General features: G+C 33.9%; 1 protein-coding gene across 2 annotated transcripts in view; it reads left to right on the top strand.

The window, feature by feature from the left end:
* Cwc27 (CWC27 spliceosome-associated protein homolog) overlaps positions 1-21,992 on the top strand; it is a 197,952-nt gene that overhangs the window by 16,987 nt on the left and 158,973 nt on the right. For both annotated transcript variants that reach the window (XM_005392634.1, XM_013518444.1), the window contains exons 5-10: positions 27-125; positions 731-834; positions 2,439-2,508; positions 14,062-14,141; positions 15,186-15,216; positions 17,138-17,295. In XM_005392634.1, coding sequence (XP_005392691.1) covers positions 27-125; positions 731-834; positions 2,439-2,508; positions 14,062-14,141; positions 15,186-15,216; positions 17,138-17,295 — 542 coding nt within the window. The remainder of the gene's footprint in view (positions 1-26; positions 126-730; positions 835-2,438; positions 2,509-14,061; positions 14,142-15,185; positions 15,217-17,137; positions 17,296-21,992) is intronic.

The raw sequence follows: 21,992 nt of genomic DNA, 5'->3' as shown, positions 1-21,992 counted from the left end.
GTCATACTTTATATTTTTATTGATAGGTTACTGGGGATACAGTATATAATATGCTGCGACTGACAGAAGTAGACATTGATGATGAAGAAAGACCACGAAATCCACACAAAATCAAAAGTTGTGAGGTAGAAACTTGATTATTATGAGCTGTAGAGTTTAAATTGTCATTTAAGAGAAACTGATTATTCATATTTAAACTATTAGATAAATGTTATATTAATAATACCACTTATGTATTTAGGTACAACTTCTGATTAGAACTTTTTTAATTAAAAGTTTTAAACTTCAAAATGAAGCTTTAGATGATAATCCAATGAATGAAAACCTCAATTTGTGATAAAAAGTTAAAGCAGTTATGTTTATTTAGCCCAAAGAAATGACTTTATAGGTAATTTAAGAGTTATTCTTTATTGAAGAAGCAATATCCTTCAAAACCAAAACATTCTTTGGAGTCAAAACATCTCAGTTTGTATCATTTAAAATTTCCTAAATATTTTCTCCTTTTATAAAGTTGGCATAAATTATAGTATCCTTTGTGTAATAGCACAGAAGATTCTTGGGAGGCCCCGAAGTAAATGCAATCACTTTGTTCAATATTATGTGTCACTATGTTAAGAATATTTATGTGGGGAAAAATATAGACACTTATATCAGTGCAGTTAAATATTGGTTTTAACTTTTGTGAAACTTAAAACATGAAATAATATTTTCAAACTATTTCTTTTTGTAGGTTTTGTTTAACCCTTTTGATGACATCATTCCAAGGGAAATTAAAAAGCCTAAAAAAGAGAAACCAGAAGAAGAAGTAAAGAAATTGAAACCCAAAGGCACAAAGTAATCATAGTATAAAGATTTTTCTTCCATTTGAGAAATGACAATAATTTAGTTTCTTTTATTTTCTTTTATAATAATTTTTTAGTAGCAAGGGTAAGTCCAGTTGAACAATGAGAATATTGGAGATATTGGAATTTTAAATGTGTGATTTTATTAAAAAATGAGCATTGATATTTAAGTCCATTATATAACTTAAATTTAAGCTACAAATGTGTTGTGTCAGATGTCCTTATCAAGTACGTTAATATTTTATAATTATATCAACTATTTATGTAAATGTTGAGAAACTTGTTTTTTGCTTGTTTTTAAATTAATTTAAAATAGAGAACAATATAAAGAATATTTTAATATGCATACTGTATGATTTCATAATTTCTTAGCCTTTTCACTTCTTTTTTGGTGCTATGAAAAATAACGTCATAAATATTCTTTAAAATAAAGCTGTTTCATTCAGTATTCTAGATTATCTCTAAGATAGTTTTCCAAAAAATAGGCATTTCTTTTTAAAATAAATTTCAGCATTTTGTGACAGTATTCTTTACATTATTAATATAATATGTTTAATTAAAGTGGATAGTACAAAGTTAGATTTCAGCTTACTCGTTTACTGAATTGTACTCTCATTTTTAGAGATTTTATTGTATTTATAAATGTTAGATTCAGATATTTCTAAATGGAATCTTGAAAAATATCGGTAAAAAGAAGCAAGGCTTATTAATCTTTCTGAGCTTCAGTTGCCTTATGTAAAATGGAGATTTTAATAAATATAACACCTGATTGGTATCAAGATTAAATGAGATACCCTGTAGTGTAGGTATTTAGTACATATTAGTTATTTCCCTTGATATTTTTTAAAATAAATAAATTAAGTTGCTTTTATATACTGTCAAATATAGCCAGACACTTTAAAGAGTGGTTGATGGTTTGTAGCAAAACACAGTAATTTCTTGTATAGCTATATATTTTTTTTTTTCTTTTATTATTCGATTCATTTATTTTGACTAATTTATCTGTAGATGAAAGGTTGCTGTCACTTTATTCATTTACAGTATATCATCACTATAGTGGAAGATTAGAACAGATAAATTCACTTTTCCCCCCATGGGCTTTTTTATTATTAGGTCTGACAATTTTGTATTTTTTATTTTAAAATATTTTAAAATAATAAGATATATTTTGACAAACACGGGATTAATTGCTCCTATTTGTAGTGCTCTTGGGGCTATATATTTATTAGTTTTTCAGAAATCTCCATTTTGTTAATAGTTTTGATAAATATCAAAAGCTTAATTATTTTAGTCATGCCTGACTTAGTGCATTTAATAGTATTGCTCAGGATGGATTTTGATCATATTTTAGTGGTGATCTGGGGCTTTAAATTCTATGCTAAAAATTATAGATCTTTAGTGTACTTCTGCTGAAGGCTAAGTAATATTTTTTATTTAATCAGAATGTATTCTTGTAAATTCTATTTTATGGTTTAAAAATAAGATGCTTGAGTTTTATTTAATCCAAATTTTAAAATTTTATTCTTTTTCCTTTCTTTTTCTTTTTTGTCCTTCCTTTGTTTCTTTATTTGTCCCTTTCCTTCTTTTTTTGACCAGAAATTTTAGTTTACTTTCATTTGGAGAAGAAGCTGAGGAAGAAGAAGAGGAAGTAAATCGAGTTAGTCAGGTAATCGCTAATTTGCCTTTTTTCTGAATTATAAGAGATTAAAATATACTTCTTATTCATTTTATATCTCCTGTTCCTGCTATATCCGGACTAGCACATTTCTTGTGATATGCACTTAGTCAGTGTACACTGAATTGCTTTGTAAAGTGATTGGAGATTAGTAATATTTTTAACTTCTACATTGACTTGCCCTCTTAAAATTATTGAATTATTTATTTTTTAATCTTGGCATTTGTTGTGTTTTGTTTTTGTTTATTGACACAAGAGTCTTGCTATGTAGTTCAGGCTGGGCTTGAACTCTCTATATGAACAGACTGGCTTTGAACTTGCAGCGATCCTCCTGCTTCAGCCTCCCGAGTGTTGGGATTATGGGAATGTGTCACCATACCTGACAGATCTTTCCATTTTTTTCTGTTAGTTGAAACTAGATTTGAAGATTTTTTTGAATGGTTCAACTTTATGATTCAGATTTTAGTTGATATTTGTTTGGTTTGCTAGATGATGATTATTATTACCGTTATTACAGTAAACAATCACAGACCAAAACACTTATATTCATCTTACTGTTATTTTTGTGTAATTTGTTTGCTGAATTCTCATCACAGTCCTTTGAGATGGGTGTTATTGTTATATTACTTGTGAAAAAATTCAGGTATAGATAGGTTATAATTTACTCAGAATCACATACCTTGTAAATAGCTGAAGCTGGGATTTGAGCCCATGTCTAACTATAAAACCCCTGTCTTTGAATAGTATGTTCCCTCCTGCGTTTTACTCCACCAGTCCTTCCTGTAGGCCACTCTGTGGTCTTCCTCAGTTTCACTCATTGCTGAAATACGTACAGTAATGTCTTACCGTTATTGGGAGCAAATTCTGGTATTTATTCTCCAAAAAAATCATCTTCAGAAGTTTTCACTCCCCAAAGTTCTGCTGTGCTTTCCTTGCTTGAAAATTAGTGAGTACTGAGACCTAAATGATTAAGTTCACAAATTTTATCGTATTAATTAAAACTGAGTAACCTATTCCTCCCTGTCTTGCTTAACACATTCACCTACCTTTTTAAAGCAGTACTCATCATACCATTGATTTAAAAGCACTTTAGTGTTACCCTGGGCTTTACTCCTTTGTCCATGTGCTGTGCTCATTAGTGAACATGGTGTGGGGAGGCTAATATTGGGCACATAGTAATCTCTCTATTTATACTCATTGCATTAAAAGTGAGCTAAAGTAGGTGTGTATAAGAAGTAATTTGGTCAGGGGCTGGGGATTTAGCTCAGCGGCAAAAGCGCCTGCCTGGCAAGCGCAAGGTCGTGAGTTCGGTTCCCGGTACCAGAGAAAAACCAAAAAAAAAAAAAAGAAGTAATTTGGTCATAATTTTTCTTGCACTTTGTAGTATCCTTGAGTGATCTCTTTGATAGAGTGGAATCAGTTACTGCCTACTTGTAAATCAGCATTCCAAACTCTAGGAGCTAAGGCTGAAATTTTCTTCTGGATTCTTTGTTTTTGCAAGAGCATGTTGGTAATACAGAATAGTGATGTTCATTTTGGGGAATTGGTACAGTGCATATAACATAATCTTGGTCATTTCCAGCCCTTTTTTCCTGCTGTGCCTTTCCTTCTGCGTTCTCCCTCTTCCCCTTCCCCATTTTCAACAGTCTGCCTTCTAGCTTCCTGTCATCTCTCCTTTGTTTTATTTATTTATTCCACTTTAGGTTTCTTATAGAAGAAACAAAAGGCAATATTGAACTTTCTGATTTTGGCTTATTTTACTTAACATGAGAGTCTTTTAGTTTGATCCATTTTCTTGAAAATGACCTGAGATATTTCTATATTAGATCTCAAAACTAAATTTATTTTTACATGAAAACCTTTCCCTATTCCTTATAAACATCACTACTGTGACAGCTTGATATCTCGGGAGTCATCTTCAGATATTAATGTATCAGTTTTTCTTGTTCATGATTCAAATTTGTACCTTATCAAAATGAAAGCTTCACTGTATGTCATGATTCTGTAAGTGTATTTGTGCATGGGCAACTCCACAAATTTTAAATTTGGGAGTTAGCAGAGTTTTATTGATGTCAAATTTCCTTGCATTCCTGTGCCTTCCAGTCCATGTTCTCTCCTTCCCCACCCTCTCTTTCTCTCTCCCTGTCTCTTTTGTACCATCTCCTCTCTCATTACTTTTTTGCTTTTCTCTAATATTTAACTCCATTATCACCTCATGGTTACCTCTGCCTCTTTCCTTTACTGAACTCCCACCCAGGCTGAGCTAGATACTTCTTTCTGTGATAATCTGTCTATGCCATCAAAACACTTATCATACTGCGTTATAGTGCTTTATTTTCTCATCTTCTAACTGTGCTAAATATTTATTTTGTGTAATGTAATTCCTACAAGAACCATGTTATACATATGTCATTCCTGTTGCATGGATAAAAAAAAGTCAGTGCTCAGAGAGGTGAAATCAGTTGTTTCAGAATGTGTGCATAAGAAGTAATGAAGTCAGAATTTTGGACTTAGGTTTTTATAGTTATTAAGTCTCTAATATAATGATGAGTGCTACAGATGCTGTCTTCCTCAAGCCCAAGCCATCTAAAAGGCTGCTTAGAAATTTCACTGGTAACACGGAATTTCAGCAGCAGTGATCAGTGCAATTAGCCCACTGCCCACCCCTAACCTTAGAGGATTTGGGGTGGTAGGTTGAGTGGCTGTAGAAAGTAGAGGTGGAAGAAAGGAGTTGTCTTATGAATATTTTTGTTGAAACTAAATTTTTTTATTTAAAGTAACTTTTGTTCACAATTGCTTTGATTTGTACTTCACTAGGAAATCAGTTTGAGTTTTTTTCTATTTGTAACAACAGTATGTGTTAAATGCCTAAAACATCTTCTTTCTGCTGCTTTCTATTGTACAAAATATGTTTAAATTATATTGAATATTGTAACTTATACTCCAAAAGCAGTTTGTGTTTGTTGTAAAACTGTAGTGTGAAAGGATACTACTTAGACAATGGCAGTTATTCTTTACTTTCTCTGTTAAACTTGAGACACAATTCAAGTAATTTAGAAAAACTATGAAACCTTCCTCTGCCAAGAAAATTGTAACTCATAGACCATTATCAAATCAGTATGATTATCTTAGTATCATAACATTGTATTTCTCTTATCTGACCCTTTAAAGAATGGTGCTATTTGATAAAATGACTGTCATATATCCATATCTCTAGCCACCTTAACTTTTCTTTTCCCTAGCTGCTTATTGGATATCTTTGTGTGAATATCTCACTAGTTACCCAAGCCCTGGCCAAGGCTTTTAACTCTTCATCTTTCTTTTCCATACTTCAATTTGTAAGTTTTCTTTCTATTTCCTAATTAGTTGTGCTGTCCTGGCAAGTTTTCATTACAGAAATATCTCAATTTTTTTTCCTTTTAATTTTCTACTGCCTTTGTTCAGGCCCTCCCTATTTCTAGTCCATGCTTGGCAGCAATCTGCACAATGGTCTCCCATCTCCATTCTCTTCCTTTCCTTCCGCTCTTGGCTACCAGAGTGCCTTCCTAATGCTTAAGATGTTACCATTACTCGCTATTGGGGATATATATATATATTTCATTCCTTGGCCTCTTAATTCCACTCTTTGCTTTCGTGATTCCTCTTCACCAACTCTTCCCCTTTGCCTAATACTTATTAAACTTCCCTATTCATGAAATCGCCTTTGGTGCTTTTTTAAAAATGAGGTTCTTAGGCCCCATTTAAAACCCACTGAATTAGGATTTCTAAGTAAAAGACCTGGGAAGCTGTATGCTTAATGAATTCTCCTGGAGTTCATACCTGGGAAAAATAGGAAATGCTGCCTGGTTTGCTGTACTGTGTATGTGCTTTGTCTTTTCCTTTTTGTGTGCCTGTATGTTCTTTTCTTGGCGTGAAATGTCCCATTCCACTTGTTGATGTCAAAATCATATTTATTTTCAACATCCAAAAACCTATCTTTTCCAGTTTTTTTAACATTTCTTTTTTTTTAACCTAACCTTTTCTTTCATATATTACTATGCATTTGCCTCTTTGAAACATCCTTTTTGCTTTATTATACAAGGAACATATGACTGTATTCTCAGTCTATTCCAACAATATACTTTGCTCTCTGTGCCTTACTAATTCTGTAGCGTCTTGAGTTGCAAGCTCCTTGAAAATAGATTTTTGTGTCATCTTTGAGTGACTGTGTTAGCATAGAAATAGCTTGAATTTGGGCTTATACAAATTTATGCGGAAACCTTTGCTTTCTACTGATACTTCATGACCTTGGGTAACTTAGTCTTTGTGACTTTCAATTTTCCATTTTGTAACCTGGAAAAAATACATGTCAGTTAGGATCATGAGATAAGCATATGGATAGTCCTTATTTTGGTACATGATGCAATCTTGAAAAATGTCTTTGAGAAGGTCAGGTGTCTTAAAATAGAACAATATTCTGTGTAATTGGGATTTTATTCTCAGAAGGATAAAAAAGTACCAAACTGTCTGCAATAAGATCATATTGATTATGTAGAAGCTGCTGTCCCTAAGCCCAAGCAATCTGGAAGGGAGGTCATAAAACCTTTGCAACAGCTCAACTTTTGGAAGTAGGAGACCAGATGCTTGGCACAAGTGGCCTAGTGTCCTTCCTGAGGATCTTAGATAATAGCTTGAGCAGCCTTGGAGAGCATGTGTGTACCCTTGTACATTATGACCCACTAATAGCCTCTACATGCAAGTGGGTCTTAGCACATTGCGGAATCTCTGGCCTACAGAGTTAGCTATTTTGTCTGTTTTATATAATGGACAAGTGAGTAGTTTCTTTTGAGAAAAATAGAACAGCAAAAAAAATTGTTGACATTTACTGGCATAGAAGAAAGAAAATTGTGCTAGTGTACATGAAGTAAATTTAAAAAGAAGCCAAACAGAAGTGTATTTTTGTTTATTTTGCTGATGTACAGTTCTTCAGACTATGAGCATACCTCAGATATATTCTACATTTTCGGTAAAATGAAATGTTGGTGTGAAAAAGGAAGGTTAGACTAACTATCACAAAAGTATTACCATTACAATCTTAAAAATTGAGCCTTATTGTTTTTAAATGTATGAAATAACTCACACCAAAGCCATATATATGTCCTTTCATGACTAGAAACAATTTTCAGCTTCAGCGTTTGCATGAAATTAAAAGGGCTAAGTATAATTGTTTCATTATTCATTTGCAAGTTTCCTTTTTCAGTGTTTCCATCCTGTTAAGCTTTATTCCAGAACTTGTCTGACTGATCACACATTAATAAGTGGTAAAGTTTGAATTGAGACTTTATGTGAGAGGAGAAATAAGATAGTCTCTTCTGGTTTATGGATTATCAGTGTGGGATTACAGACCTCCTTCACCCCACTTATTTATTCATGACATGGTGTCTCTCCCACATGGGTTAGCTTTCCTTCTTTATTTATTTCAGTATCTTTCTACTACCTGATAAAATCTCCTTAGAATCATAGAATTTTATAGCTTAAAGGGATCTAGTCCAACTTCCTTTCTTTATAGATGAGGAAACGGAGAATCTGTTTAAGTGACTTGCCAGACTGACTTCATTTCCTTTTTGATAGGATTGCATGATAGGGGGATGTCATAGTAATCATGTCTTGGGTTCAGAAAAGCACACTGTCAGATTCTCATGATATTTTTGTGGGAAACATGAAGAAATGTGATCTAGGATTAGATTTATAGCTAACTGAATAGTTCTGCCCAACAGGGGCTTTTTGTCAACATATGCCTGATTTTTTTTTTTAAATAGTGAGTTGAAATGTAATAAGAACACATGTAAATTGTGCACTTTAATTCAGTGAAATCAGCTGAATATATAAATAGCCTTAATTAATCTTAGTTGTTTCATTAAAAGTAAGTTTTGTAGAGTAAGGGATTTAACATTCTCTCATTATTTATGTCTCATTTGCATCACTTTGTTTGGTTCTCAGTGAACTTAAGAAAGACATTAACAAACTAGATGTATCTAGAGGAAGGGAGGATGATGAAGAGGATATGGCTGATAGCAAAAACCACATCTCAAAGGGACTGCTTGAGGAATGAATATATACTAGCAAAGTAAAACCCAAATGAAGATATGATTTTGTACTATAAATATGTAAAGGGTTCTTGTCTGAAAGATCATTTCATATTGCTTTTTAAATACTAGTCTCATTCAGATGTCTGTATTGGTTAACATTCATTTGTGAATCCTCAACATATAACTTATATAGAAATGCTAGAAAATATTTCCCAAGTAAAAACTTATAGATAAGTAGTTTTCATGAAATGAGTTAAATGGGAGGTCTGTTTAAGAGTATCTCAGTAGAAAGATTTTAATGTAGTGATCAAACTGGTACAGTAGTTCTTTCATTGCAGGTGAACATTTTTAGTTAAAACTCAAAATTGTAGAAGGGCTTTTTTCTCACCCAGAAAAGGTACACTAGTAGACAAATTCACCACTTTCAGAATGAATAAGAATGTTTTGCCCTGTTCCATTTAATCCTATGAAATTAAACTTTTCCCCAAGATTGGAAGGTTGTGATGGCCGTGATGTGAGGAGTTTCTGCCAGGCGACTGGCACAGACTTGTCCGAAGTGTTAAGCAGTCTAATTTATAAAACATTTCTACTGCCTCAAATTGCTCACACTTTTACTTTACTTATATATCTAGTGGCTTCTGTTTAATAATTTTAAAGACATTAGCATGTTTGATTATTTTTGTATAACTATTAAAATATGGCCCTTAATGTAGTATATTTAAGTAAAACAAAATTAGTTTCTTATACTTCTGGAGGTCAGAAATCTGAAACAGGGGGGCTGGGAATTTAGCTCAGCAGCACAGCACCTGCCTGGCAAGCGCAAGGTCGTGAGTTCGATGCCTGGTACCGGAAAAAAACAACAACAGCAACAACAACAAAAAGAAATCTGAAACAGGTTTCACTGAGCTGAATATCAAGATATTAACAGGGCTTCCTTCTTTCAAGAGGCTTGGGAGAATCCATTCCCTTCCCTTTTCCAACTTCTAGAGACTGGCTGTATTCCTTGACATGACCCATCTTCCATCATAAAAGCCAGCAATAACTGGTAAAGTTTTCTCTTGTCATCCTGAAATTCACTTTCTTACCTTTCTCTTTACTTATAAGGACTCTTGTGCATACACTGGACCTACTCTGAAAATCCAGGATCACCTCTCCATCTCAGATTCCTTAATATATCTACAAAGTCCCTTTTTATATGTAATATAACATATTCACAGATTATGGGGATTAGGAAATTGATATCTTTGATATCAAATTGTTATCTTCCATTAGTCTGCCTTCCAATCTATAGCAAAACTAAACTCTATATAGTATGTCTAATAAAAGGACTGGTTTATAGTTCTTTTGTATTCTAGAAAATAGAACTAATGTTAATTGTATGGTTGGAAATTATACATAGATTTTTTTTATCTCTAATTAGAAAATTTTCCAGTAATGGAAGTCATTTTAAGAAGAGAGACAGAGGGGTTGGGGATTTAGCTCAGCGGCAAAAGCGCCTGCCTGGCAGGCGCAAGGTCGTGAGTTCGGTTCCTGGTACCGGAGAAAAACCAAAAAAACCAAACAAACAAAGAAGAGAGACAGAGAACTCTTTTTAGGTGTGAGAGATGGGTTGACCAGTTAGCAGTCATGTCAAGGAGATTCCTACTTTGGGTAAGAAAATAGCTTAAATTGCTCCTAAAAATCTCTTATTTTTAATCAAGGAGTGGGAGAGGAAGCTGAGCTATCATTGTATTTATAGGAATCATCCTATGTAATTGTAGGGACTGGCAAGTCCAAGATATCCAGAGTAGGCCAACAAGCTGAAGACACAAGGAATAGTTAATGAGTCTGAAGTCTCCAGGTTGGAAACTCCAGTCTGATTTCTGTGTTGCGGCCTTGAGGCAGAATTGCTACATCTTTGGCAATCCTCAGTCTTATTCATAATACCTTCAATTGATTGGATAAGTCTCACTCATATTATGGAGGGTAATCTTAAAGCCTGCTGATTTAACTGTTAAAATATTTTCATAGCCATGTCTGGACTGGTATTGACAACACAACTGGTCACCACGGCCTAGACAGGTTGCCACATAAAGTAACCATCAAACAGAGTTAGAGGTTGAGCCCCAGACCTAACTAGCTGTCTGGCCAGCGTTGTTCCTAAAGGACTGTACTCTCATGTATCCCTCCCTTCTTCCCTCCCTTCTTCTTCTCCTTCTCTCCTTCCCTCCTCCTTCCTTCTTCCCTCACTTCCTTCCTTCCACCCTCCCTTTTTCTGATGCTTTACTTAGTTGCTGCAGTTTTGCTGCTGCTTTGATCTTCTATGTGAAGTTTCAGTTAGTGATGTAATTTTCCTACATCCCCTTTGATGTTCATTTTTAGATTTGCTTGCAGACAGTTTTGAATTGGCTGTGGAACTTCTTACACTGAATTCACTAAGTATATTTAGTGGGTTGATTTTTTTTTTTTCCTGCAGCTAAATCCTTCAACTAGCCAGGTTCTTTTATACAATTTTTAAAACACTTAAAATATATTTTTTGTTTCTTCTTCCTTTGAAGTTATTATTACCTGACGAAATAAATAAGATCTTTAAAATAGGTCATTGAGAAAGAATAGGCATTGAAGACAGAGTCAGAATTCATTTTAACCCTCTTTGAGATTGTCTCCTAATTTCCTCAGTTCCCCAGTTTACTTTTTCTGCCTACAGGATGTAGTTGCTATTGTGGGAAGGGAGACCTAAAAATTGCTTTTGATCATGTATTTCTATGCTAATTCTGTTTAAAAAGTTAATGAAAATTTGAATAGTAATGATTATTTACATTGGTGAGTTCCTGCTATCATCAGGTTTTATTTTAAAGTAGTGTAAAACAAGTGTATTTTTTCCTTCGAGTTGCTGAAAGTAACTTCTGGGAGAAAAACAAGAAACTTTTTAAAGATCTAGTTATTTTAAATTGACATAAAAAGTGTATATATTTATCCTATGCAATATGATGTTTTAAAATATGTATACAGTGTGGAGTGGCTAAATTGTGCTAATTAACATATGCATTACCTCACATATTATTTTTTTGTGATGAGAACATTTAAAATCTACTTCCTTAGCCATTTTCAGGAATGCAGACACCCCGCCCCCAGATTGATCCTAAGGTCTTCATGCATGCTAGGCAAGTATTTTATCACTGAGCACTGTCTCCAACCCCAAGACCCCATTTAAAAAAAATGAACTACAATTGTATTAACAATTCTGAACTAACGTTTACAATTAAATGAAATGATATAGTTCCCTAATGGAGCAGAAATTTAGTGACCTGAACTACAACCTACTCTTGCTACTTGTTAGTGTAGCTTCTGTTTTCTGATCTGTGAACTAAGAGGCTGGAACCAAGGCTCAGAGGCCAACTCTGGATGTGATTTTTATGATTTTGACTCCTACAGTGTGTCAGGTGGAGAGAGTTAAAAGATAATTTCTTAGAGTAGATGAAGATAACCTATGTCCAGAAATGTGGGAGGAAAGAACTCTGGTGAAAGAAGATACTAACAAATGATGTTCAGGTTTTACTCCCACGTAGGTTATATTTTTCTCACTGTACCCTTCTTCCTCCTGCATGTATCTTATTAATTCTCTTTGTGAAATAGTCAAGGCTGCTATTCCCATTTCATAGACAAGTGTTCTGAAGTCTGATGAGGCCATTCTTTTTCCACAGATGCCGTGTTTTAGATTAAACTTGTAGAATTATAGAATATTAGAGTTTGAAACTCATTTGGTCCAGCTACCCTTTTCCTTTTTATTTTGTATTTCTACTGCATCGCCTTTTGTTTTTTTTAACTTTTCCGAAATTTTAAATAATAAGAGAAATATATTATCAAGTAATTTTTTGACATTTTGCCTTTTCATCACTCCTTAATTTTCAGTAGGGTTACAAATTAGATATATAGTTAATTGAATAGCAGAGTCTATGACTTTTTAAAGCTGTAATATTTTAGATTAACAGAAAAGTTTTTGTTGTGTCTTATAAACTGGACTGTAAACATATTTTAATTATTAGATATGTAAAATGTGAAAAACTCCAGGGTAATACAGAAAATTTTAAATCTTTTTTTTTCATACTTGGGATTGAACTTCTGTAATCCTAGGTATGGAGCTACATCCAGTCTTTTTAAATTTAAATTTTATTTTTTGAGGCAGGGTCTTGCTGAGTCACTAAATTGCCTAGATTGGGCTCAACTTTACCATGCTTCTGCAGCCTCCCAGAGAGATGGGATTGCAGGTGTGTGCCACCGTGGTTGGCCATCTGTTATTTTTATCCTTGAAGTATATTTCCAAAGGTGTACATCTGCCTGTGAGTAATAAGACCTGTCAAACTGGAAAGCCTGTTCTGGAAATTAACAAGTGTTTGTGGGACTTAAGAGAAAGGGATGCTTGCACCTCTCTGTATGTGACACTTTTCCTTTAACCTATTTTGTAATGAAATTTCCCCTTGAGAATAAATAGAGATTATCCTTTCTTTCTGTCAGATCTAGCCTCTTACTTTTTACTTTTATGTGATTAATTATGAGGAGGAGTGTGAAAAGCTTTCACTTCAAGACACAAGTATGAAGTTTCCCGTTCCACAGTGGAGAAATTTGTAAGATAGGGGATCCCAGCTTGAAAATCAGGTCAGGGTTCTAGGCCATAGGAGCCTGTGGCCAAAGGAAAATGGATACATTATTGTCAGGCTTGGATTTAAATGCTAGATCCTCTCCCACCTGCTAGCTTTGCAACCTCTAGTAAATTACTGAATCTCTCCAAACACGGTCATCAAGGCTAGTAGTGCCCCACGTCTTAGACCACTTACTATACAGTGCCGGGCACAAAGTATGTACTTACTAAGTTAGAAAAATAGCTTCAATAGTAGTTATCGTTATGTTTTATATAGTAAATATTCCTATAATTATATCTTTTTGGTTAGTCCTACCAAAATGTAGATTGGTTGAGAACATGAACTTTGAAATTAAAGCCCTAAATAAATATTTGGTCTCTGATCAGTGCTCCCATGCTTGTGAGTCTCTTCCACATATTTCTTTTCCATTTATTAAATAATACCTTATAAGTGCTCTCTTTGGTTTATTTGGGTATATTTTTAAAAGTGGTTCTGTGCAATATAGACAGTATGTTTGAAAAATAATAGTGTGCATTTACTTCAAATTACTGTTGTGATCTCAAGTTCTAATATATGTCATTAAAATTAGTTGATGTTTGTGAGTCAGATGAGATTTAGTGCTTAAAGTTGATAATCAATAGACTTAAGTTTTAATGGTGTATCAGTTTTTGAAAGAAATTTTTAAACTAGTACTTTTAGGCAAAGAAAGGTAGGAGTCTTATTTCTAAAACTTTAGTTTATACTGAGCTTTTCCAGGACACATCTTTTGCTGATCACATTATGTCCATACTAGATTTCATGTAAGTTTGTTAGTTTGTTCTTTTGGAATTGTGATTGTGTTATTCATTCCTTTCCAGAGCATGAAAGGAAAAAGCAAAAGCAGCCATGATCTGCTTAAGGATGACCCACACCTGAGTTCTGTTCCAGCTGTTGAAAGGTTAGTCTGCATTGGTGTGATGCTAAATTCTGACTTTCAGCCTCTAGTCATTTTATTGCATTTGTTAGCAAAAAGTCAGATCTCATAGGTCCAAGTTTAATATCCAGTCTAAAAATAGTGCATTTTGATAATGGATGCAGAGAACTTCTAGCATGACAGAGAGAGCAGTAGGCATTTTTACTCTTCTTGCTGTCTACCTTTGTTGAACTAATTTCATTTGAATTTAAGTGCTGCACTGAGGTTGTGGTTCCATGGTAGAGCCCTTATTTGGCGTGCCTGAGGCTCTGGGTTCAATCCCCAGAGCTGGAGGGGAAAGTTGTCCATCTTTTAAATTTTTGTGTAGTCTGAATATTAGAAACTGTTTTAGCAGTTTATGTTCAATCCAAGTTACACTGCTCTTTCCTTGAAGCATTTTTGTCTCAGTTAGTGTCATGGGGATGCAAAATCAGAATTGAAGGTTATTGTTAAGAAGTTACCACATTTTGGGCCAATCCACTGAGTATAAGTTCTCACATGCTTTTATGGATTAATAAAAATTGTCTTATGATTTTTGTTGCCTCTCTTTGAGAGGGAAAATCTTAGTGTTTAATATAATTACATGTAATATATTGAGCCAGTGTCTCAAAGGGGTACTAAAATAAATAGTTTAGCTAATGTTCAAAAATTCTACTTCAAAACAGTTTTTTCTTAATATCTTTATTATCCTTTTATTGAAGGTTGTTATTTCCTTACTGAAAATATTTTAAATAAGCAAATAGAAAGTTATTTTCTACAGACATTTATTCATAAAAAAATGGCCTTGTTGGTGATTCTTTGCTTTAAAAAAAAATCCAGTAAATTCATATATCTGCTATAGCATATTGCTTATTCTATTTATTAAAAATACCTCTCCATCTACTGTAAAATGCCATTTTGAGATTCCCATGTTGAAATAAATTTTTGAAACATTAATCCCAGCAAACTATTCTAAATTTTTGGATTATTAAATAATTTTATTAGTTTCACTTTGAAGCTAAAATTTATTTGTCTGATTTTTTTTTGTAGTGAAAAAGGTGATGCAACAGGAAATTTAGATGTGAGTATTGATTTTAGTATAAATATAGCCCAAACAATTTATAGAAAGTTCAAATTTTTATAAAAAACGACTTATTTTTTCTTTTAAAAGTAGGGCTGGGGATGGAGTTCAGTAGTAGAGCACTTGTGTAGCTAGCACATGTGAGGCTGGGTTATATTACCAGTACTACAAATAATAATGATAATAATGTAACTTATATCACCTTATAATTATACATGTAAACATTTGAAAAAAATTGAAAAATAAAAATCTTTTCTTTTATTATTAGACTATTTCCTTCCAAGTATGCATGTATTTCCCTACAAAATTGGGATTTTTATATATGAATTTTAGCTGCTCATTCCTTTTCAATAATGTTAAATATTATCATTCAAGACTATTATGTTTATTAGTTGTGCTGGCTTACAAAACTAAAAAGTAGAAGAAAGATTTTATTTTAATATGTAAGAGATAAAGTTTTTCAAGTTATCCATATGCTACTTTTTGTGAAAACCCATTGATCTGTGCATTGTATAATTCAATAGGAAACATAACATTCTATGTGAACACAAATTTATCTCTTATCACAGTCAATAGAAAGGGTTCTCGGACTAGCTGTATTAGAGAGATAATAAATACCTAACTTTGGTCAGGAAAACCTTCATGTCTTGCAGGAGAATTAGAAGTTAAGTGGGTCATAAAGCAAATGGTGTAACTCTGTTAGAGAGTGCTTGCCTAGCATGTGTGAGGCCCTGGATTCAATCTCTAGCACTAGCCCCCTCCCAAATGTTTATTGTATAATTTTGTAGGGGATTTGTTTCAGATCTCCTGAGGCCCAAGCATGGCAGGCCTATGCCAGTGGTTGTTAGCATGCAGGACTTAAGAATTACTGATGCATCTTGTTGGAAACATTCATGATTCCTATCCCAAGAGGTTTTGGTTCAATAAGTCTGAAGTGAGGGCTGGAATTTTTAATAAATAACTGTGTGAGTAGTCTGAGAGTTAGACTTTGAAGACCACTGATCTAGGGACTTGTAAACCTAAAGTTAAGAATTTTGCAACTACCAGATCAAAATATCATAGAGAAAAATGATCCATTTGATATCATTCTTTTCATTCTCTTCCCTCTCCATCACCTTCACTCCTCTGTCAGTAATACTAGGAGCTACTCTAAAAGTAGCCTTCATGGAGTGTCTTCCTTAATTGGGTGGGAAAAGTATACACACAAGTAAGTGCTTTGAAAAATACACCAGAAAAGGGGAATAGAGAATACTGGAGGTAGGAGGGTGTTCTACCGTTTTAATAGGGTGATCAAGAAAAGCATCACAGAGAGGGTAGCATTTGAGCAAAAAGCTGAAGGAGAGGAAAGAGCATATAATGCACATAATCTAGGATAAGAGTGTTTCAGGCTGGAGAGAACAACTCTCAAGTTGATCATTGCTGCTGGGTTTGCGTTATAGATTGTCTCAGGGAAAGAGTAGAGGATCCAGTAAACGAAAATCCACTGCAGAAGAGGAATGATTGGTGTGCCTTATAGGAATAAATTGCAGCTTCTGCATACTTCTTCTGTTGGAATTAACCCTTCATTGAGTTGCTAAGCTGGCTAACTACCACCAGAAGCACTTTTCCCACTCAGATAAGAATAGGAGTGTAGGTAGACACAACGTCCTGGGTGATATAGAGGGAGCAGGCTATGCTGCAGAGGAGCTATGCATGAACTGAGCAAACAGCTCTTCCTGGGGTATCCCATACTTGCGCAGTGGGTCTAGAGCAGACCCCAGGGCTATTCCCAACCAGAGCAGATTCTTCAAGCATTTGCTTTTCTGAAACAAAACAAACACCAAACCTGGCATAGAACGCAATAAGGAAATTCTGAGGTTATTCTCTGGAAGTGAATGGGAAAATTAAATGCCTAGTAGATACTGAATTTCTATTTCCACAGGATGCAGAAGGGGAGAGTGCAGACCCTGATGAATATATTGATGGTGATGAACAGAACCCAGTGAGAGAAAGAATTGCAAAAAAATTAAAAAAGGACACAGGTGCAAATGTGAACTCAGCTGGAGAGAGAGAAGCAGAGAAGAAATCAGTCACCCGCAGGTGAGTCAAGTGAGTCAATTCTTGTGCTTCTGGGTGTCAGACTTCTGTTCTTTTTACACTTCAGGTAAGGTTGAGTCCTCTGCTCATCTAATTTTTAAAAGTTACCATTCATAATGTTTGATAAATAGGAGACTTGTATAAACTGGCCTGTTTTGGAACCTAAAGAAAATCAACCAGGCTTAACGTAAATATGTACAGCAATGGTTCTAGGACTTAATTCCAGTACAGGTCTCTCTCACTTCTTTTTAGAAAGGCTCTCTATATTTTTATATCTAAGGTAAGAATTATTTTAGCTGTATGTGGAAGGTTGTGTTTGTTTAATATCAGTGAGAACAGTACAATAATTCCATAGAAAGAAGAGATACCCTCAAATAATTTAGGTGAGTAAAATTTGTCAAAATGGTTAAAGAAAGTGGGCCTGAAAACATTTTTATGTACCTTTGCGTGTCTGATTTACCAAAAATGTACTCCTCCTAATCTCAGTGGGATCATGAAAGAAATTTCAATAAATGATGAAAGATTCGCGATCTGTTGGTAAATGTTTGTTGGATTTTTTTGTCTCAACATTTTATTCTCCTGATAGTCAACTCAAAGAAAAAATTCCTTTCCTTTGTGATTCTATTATTATAACTTGGTAATATACTTTTCTTTAAAAAAGTAATAGTATTTGTTTTCCTTATGTGTTCTACATTTGGAATAAGTTAGATCTAACTACCTGTAAATACTTTTTTTCAATTATATTTCTCAACCTCATCTAAAAAAACTTAAAAAGCATTTCTGTTGCATAAGTTTCTCAATTTTTTTCCTTTATATAACCAGAAATAAAAGTGCATCCCAAAAATTTCCACTGAAAATAGGACCTTTTGCGTTTAGAAATGGTACTCAGAAGTTACGGTTTTTTTCAATAACATTCACCTGCAATTCCTGTAATTACTGCTGAATAAATTAATATTGGGCTACTATTGATTGAAGATTTTAATGATCATATACATGGAGTTAAAAAGCCTCTCATGAGCTCTGTAACTTTTAGTTAATTTATGAATATTATCAAGGATTCAGATTTTTTCTCTGACTCAAAGGCTTGTGTTTTTTGATTTTTAGTTATAAAGTTTTTAAAGATAGATTTATAATACAGCAGTATTTTTTAGATTTCTGGTAGATTAGATAAATATGTATTTTCATTATTTTTAAGTGGTCCATAAGCACTCAACTCTATCTCCTTGGCTTAATACAATTTCAAATACTATGTACCTTAATTAACTGTCATAATTAAGCAAAATTGCATTTTTTATAAGAATTAAATAAAGCTTATTTGTAACATACTTTTCATAAATGGCATTAAAAAATTGGTTACCTAATATAAAAATATCAAGCAGATTGCATTTTGCAAGTGTGTTCATTCTTATATGTTTATCTTTAAAAGATTCCCTTATTTGTGGTAGTGACCCAAAGAGCAAACAGGACATTGATGGCTAGATATAGGAATATGATCTTGATCAGGAGAATAAAGGGGAGTCATTTGAAAGGGTTGTTTTGTTATGTTTTATGTTTTGTTTTGTTTTGTTTTGTTGAACATAGATTTAAAAGTGGAACACTTCAGGAATTTGTGTGTCATCCTTTTGCGGGGACCATGGTAATCTTCTCTGTATTGTTCAAATGTTAGGGTATGTGCTGCCAAAGTAAGCACCAAGGAAGAGTCTTTACAAGCGGATGATGAATTGTTATTATATTTAAAAAGTGTGGAGGAAAGATTGATGAAAGGCTGTTTTGTATTGCTAAAAAAATTGATAAAATACCATAAGCTGAGAGGCTTCAACAACATTCTTCTTCACAGTCCTGGAAGCTGAAGTCCAAAATAAGAATAAGAACCCAGCACTTGGTTCCTGGTGAGGGCCCTCTTTCTCACTTGAAGATGGCTGCCTGCTTGTTGTGTCTTCACATGGTGAAGAGAGCTCAGTGGTTTATCTTCCTTTCTCTTTTCCTAAGGACACTGATCCCATCGTGGAGTCTGAATGTACCTCCCAAAGAACCCACCTCCACATATCGTTACATTTAGAGTTTCAGGGAAGTTCTGGGTGCACATACTTCAGGTCCATAACAAGAAAGGGAGATTGGAGGAGGTCAGTTAGAATGCTGCATTAGTAAATCCATGAGAGAGATGGTGATGACCTGAACCAGAACACTGATTATTTTAAAGAATACTTCACATGAATGTGATGTTTAAATAATTAGATGTATTCTTGTTCTCATTATTTGAAACTTAGTTTTTCTTAGAATTTCTCACGTAGGAACATGCCAGGTAATATCTACTTGTGTTAACAGTTTTCCCTTCTTATTTTACATGACTATAATTTGCACATTTAAACTCAGGTAGCCTTAACCCTCTGACGATTTTGTGTATTCACTCTAGAGGAAAAAACTACTTAAATGCTTTGCAGGCCTACCAAGAAAGGTAAGTTAAATAACAGCATTAAATCTCCAAAGGTGGTTTTAAAATTTTAGGAAGCATATGAGCATTTTAAACATTATTTGATTTATTTTTTAGATAAAATACTTTGCAAAATGACCTTACAAAACATGCAAAATACTTATTTATAACTGCCCCTGTGTTCAAGCAGACTTGCTATATTCACATCTTCCTTTTTCCCTCCTTCCTCTTATTTCTCCTACCTACAAAGAGAAACAAAGGAGAAATAAGGAGGTTGGTAAGTACAGGCTTTCAAAATACAAGTGCAGTTTTTCTCTTCAGTCGAGAAACTTTTATGATTGTCTCATGACCACATATTTTTTAGTTTCCAAAATCATTAGTACTTTTTATTAGTTGTACCGCTTCAATATACCTTAAATCTCAAGTTAATTACGTGGTTAAACACACATACACACAAACATATACACATACCCCAAACCAAGAAACTTCTAAAAGTTTTTAAAAATTATAACGTGGTAGAAAGGATAATTATATTGAAAGGAAACTCAGTTTACTTTAAATCGAACTATAATGGGTATAGTTAGAATGTAAGTGTGAAATCCTTATTTAAAAATCAATGCTCTTTTTTTTTTTTTGTTTTTTTTTTTTTTCCGTTACTGGGAATCGAACTCACGACCTTGCGCTTGCCAGGCAGGCGCTGTGCCGCTGAGCTAAATCCCTGGCCCTCAATGCTCTTGATGTATATAAACTTTTTCTCAGCTTGTACTTCTAGTATTTACTCCATTATCCTTTGATTATTTTCTAATTTGAGCAGTAGTATCAGAGACTAGACTAGTCTACCAGTCCTTTAGGTAAGGAGCCCTTCAAAGTATAACTTTGCTGAAAATTTGTAATATTGCTTCTATTGGTAAGGAAACATCTGGAATAGGTTAAAGATGCTGATTGCCTTGAATGTTAAACTACAAATAGGTTAATTGAATAGTTAGCATTTAAGCTGGGGAAGGATATTTAACAATGTAATTTTCAACAAATGTACATACATGGGAATCTTTCCCTACTGATATATTTTCAGCAATGTCTCTAGTTGTGCCTGGACCTTTGAAAAGTATGTAGGGGCTCAGGGGCAAAAAAAATCTAAAATTCTTTCTATTTTCTGTTAATATGGAATAGGTACCCTTGTACCTACTCTGATATCCCCAAGATTTTTAGGCCCTTGTGTCCCCCCGCCTTTATTTTATTTTTTTACTGTTCATTAGTACATAATGATTACGTTCCTTACAGTAAGTTGCTACAGGTACATAATACACTTTTTTTTTTTTTTTTTTTTGGTTTTTCTCCGGTACCGGGAACCGAACTCACGACCTTGCGCTTGCCAGTCAGGCGCTTTTGCTGCTGAGCTAAATCCCCAGCCCCTCGTAATACACTTTAATTCTTTTTTCTTCCTCTCTTTCTCTTGCCCCTCTCCCTCCATGTCTTGATCTTCTTCCCATTTGAGAAAAATCTCTTGCCCTACTTAATATTATCTCTTTTATTTTGCTCTTTATTTATATTTTGGGTTTCTAATATAAAAGAAATCATGTGATATTTAAGCTTGTGTGTCTGATTTATTTCACTTAACATTTTGGTCCAAAGGTGCATTCATTTCCCTAAATATATCAACTCCACACTTTTGTATCTAGCACATTCTCTATGCTTATGTCTTGATTGCTGGATATTGATCAGAAGAATCACACAGGCAAGAGCGAGTTGGTATTATGATGGGTTACTGGTTTCCAGCTTCAGCTGTGCCTCTAATACTTCTGTATTACTCCCTGCAAGGTTCGCTTCAAACCTCCAACTCTCAGCACATTACTTAGCCATCTGTTTTATGAAGTAAGAGGGAATTTCTTCAGCTTGTATTCCTTTCTGTCTTCCTCGTACCCTGTTAGGCCAATTCATACATCCTTCCCCTCTGTTTTAAAGGGAGAAGATTCCCCCACACACATAGTGAGACTCTGTCTCAAAAAATCAAAAATAAAAAATTAAAACAAGATAACCCTGTTTTGACAAATCACTTTCTCTTCTGGATCCTGTAAGGAACTTGCTTATATTTTCACATATGATTTATTGATTTGCCTATCATTGCTTACACGAAGGTCCTTTAGAGATGCTATTTTATTAGCTTTACATCCTCAGTGTTTAGTGTAGTAAGCCTATCGTGAATGGTTAGTAGAGTTTGTAGAATGAGAGGATAAATGAATAAATAATCAAATTGTGTATTATTACAGGA

The sequence above is a fragment of the Chinchilla lanigera genome, unplaced genomic scaffold (genome assembly GCF_000276665.1).
Source record: "Chinchilla lanigera isolate Chin_1 unplaced genomic scaffold, ChiLan1.0 scaffold00045, whole genome shotgun sequence".
Classification (NCBI taxonomy): domain Eukaryota; kingdom Metazoa; phylum Chordata; class Mammalia; order Rodentia; family Chinchillidae; genus Chinchilla; species Chinchilla lanigera.
This window is presented reverse-complemented; position numbering and strand designations above follow the sequence as displayed.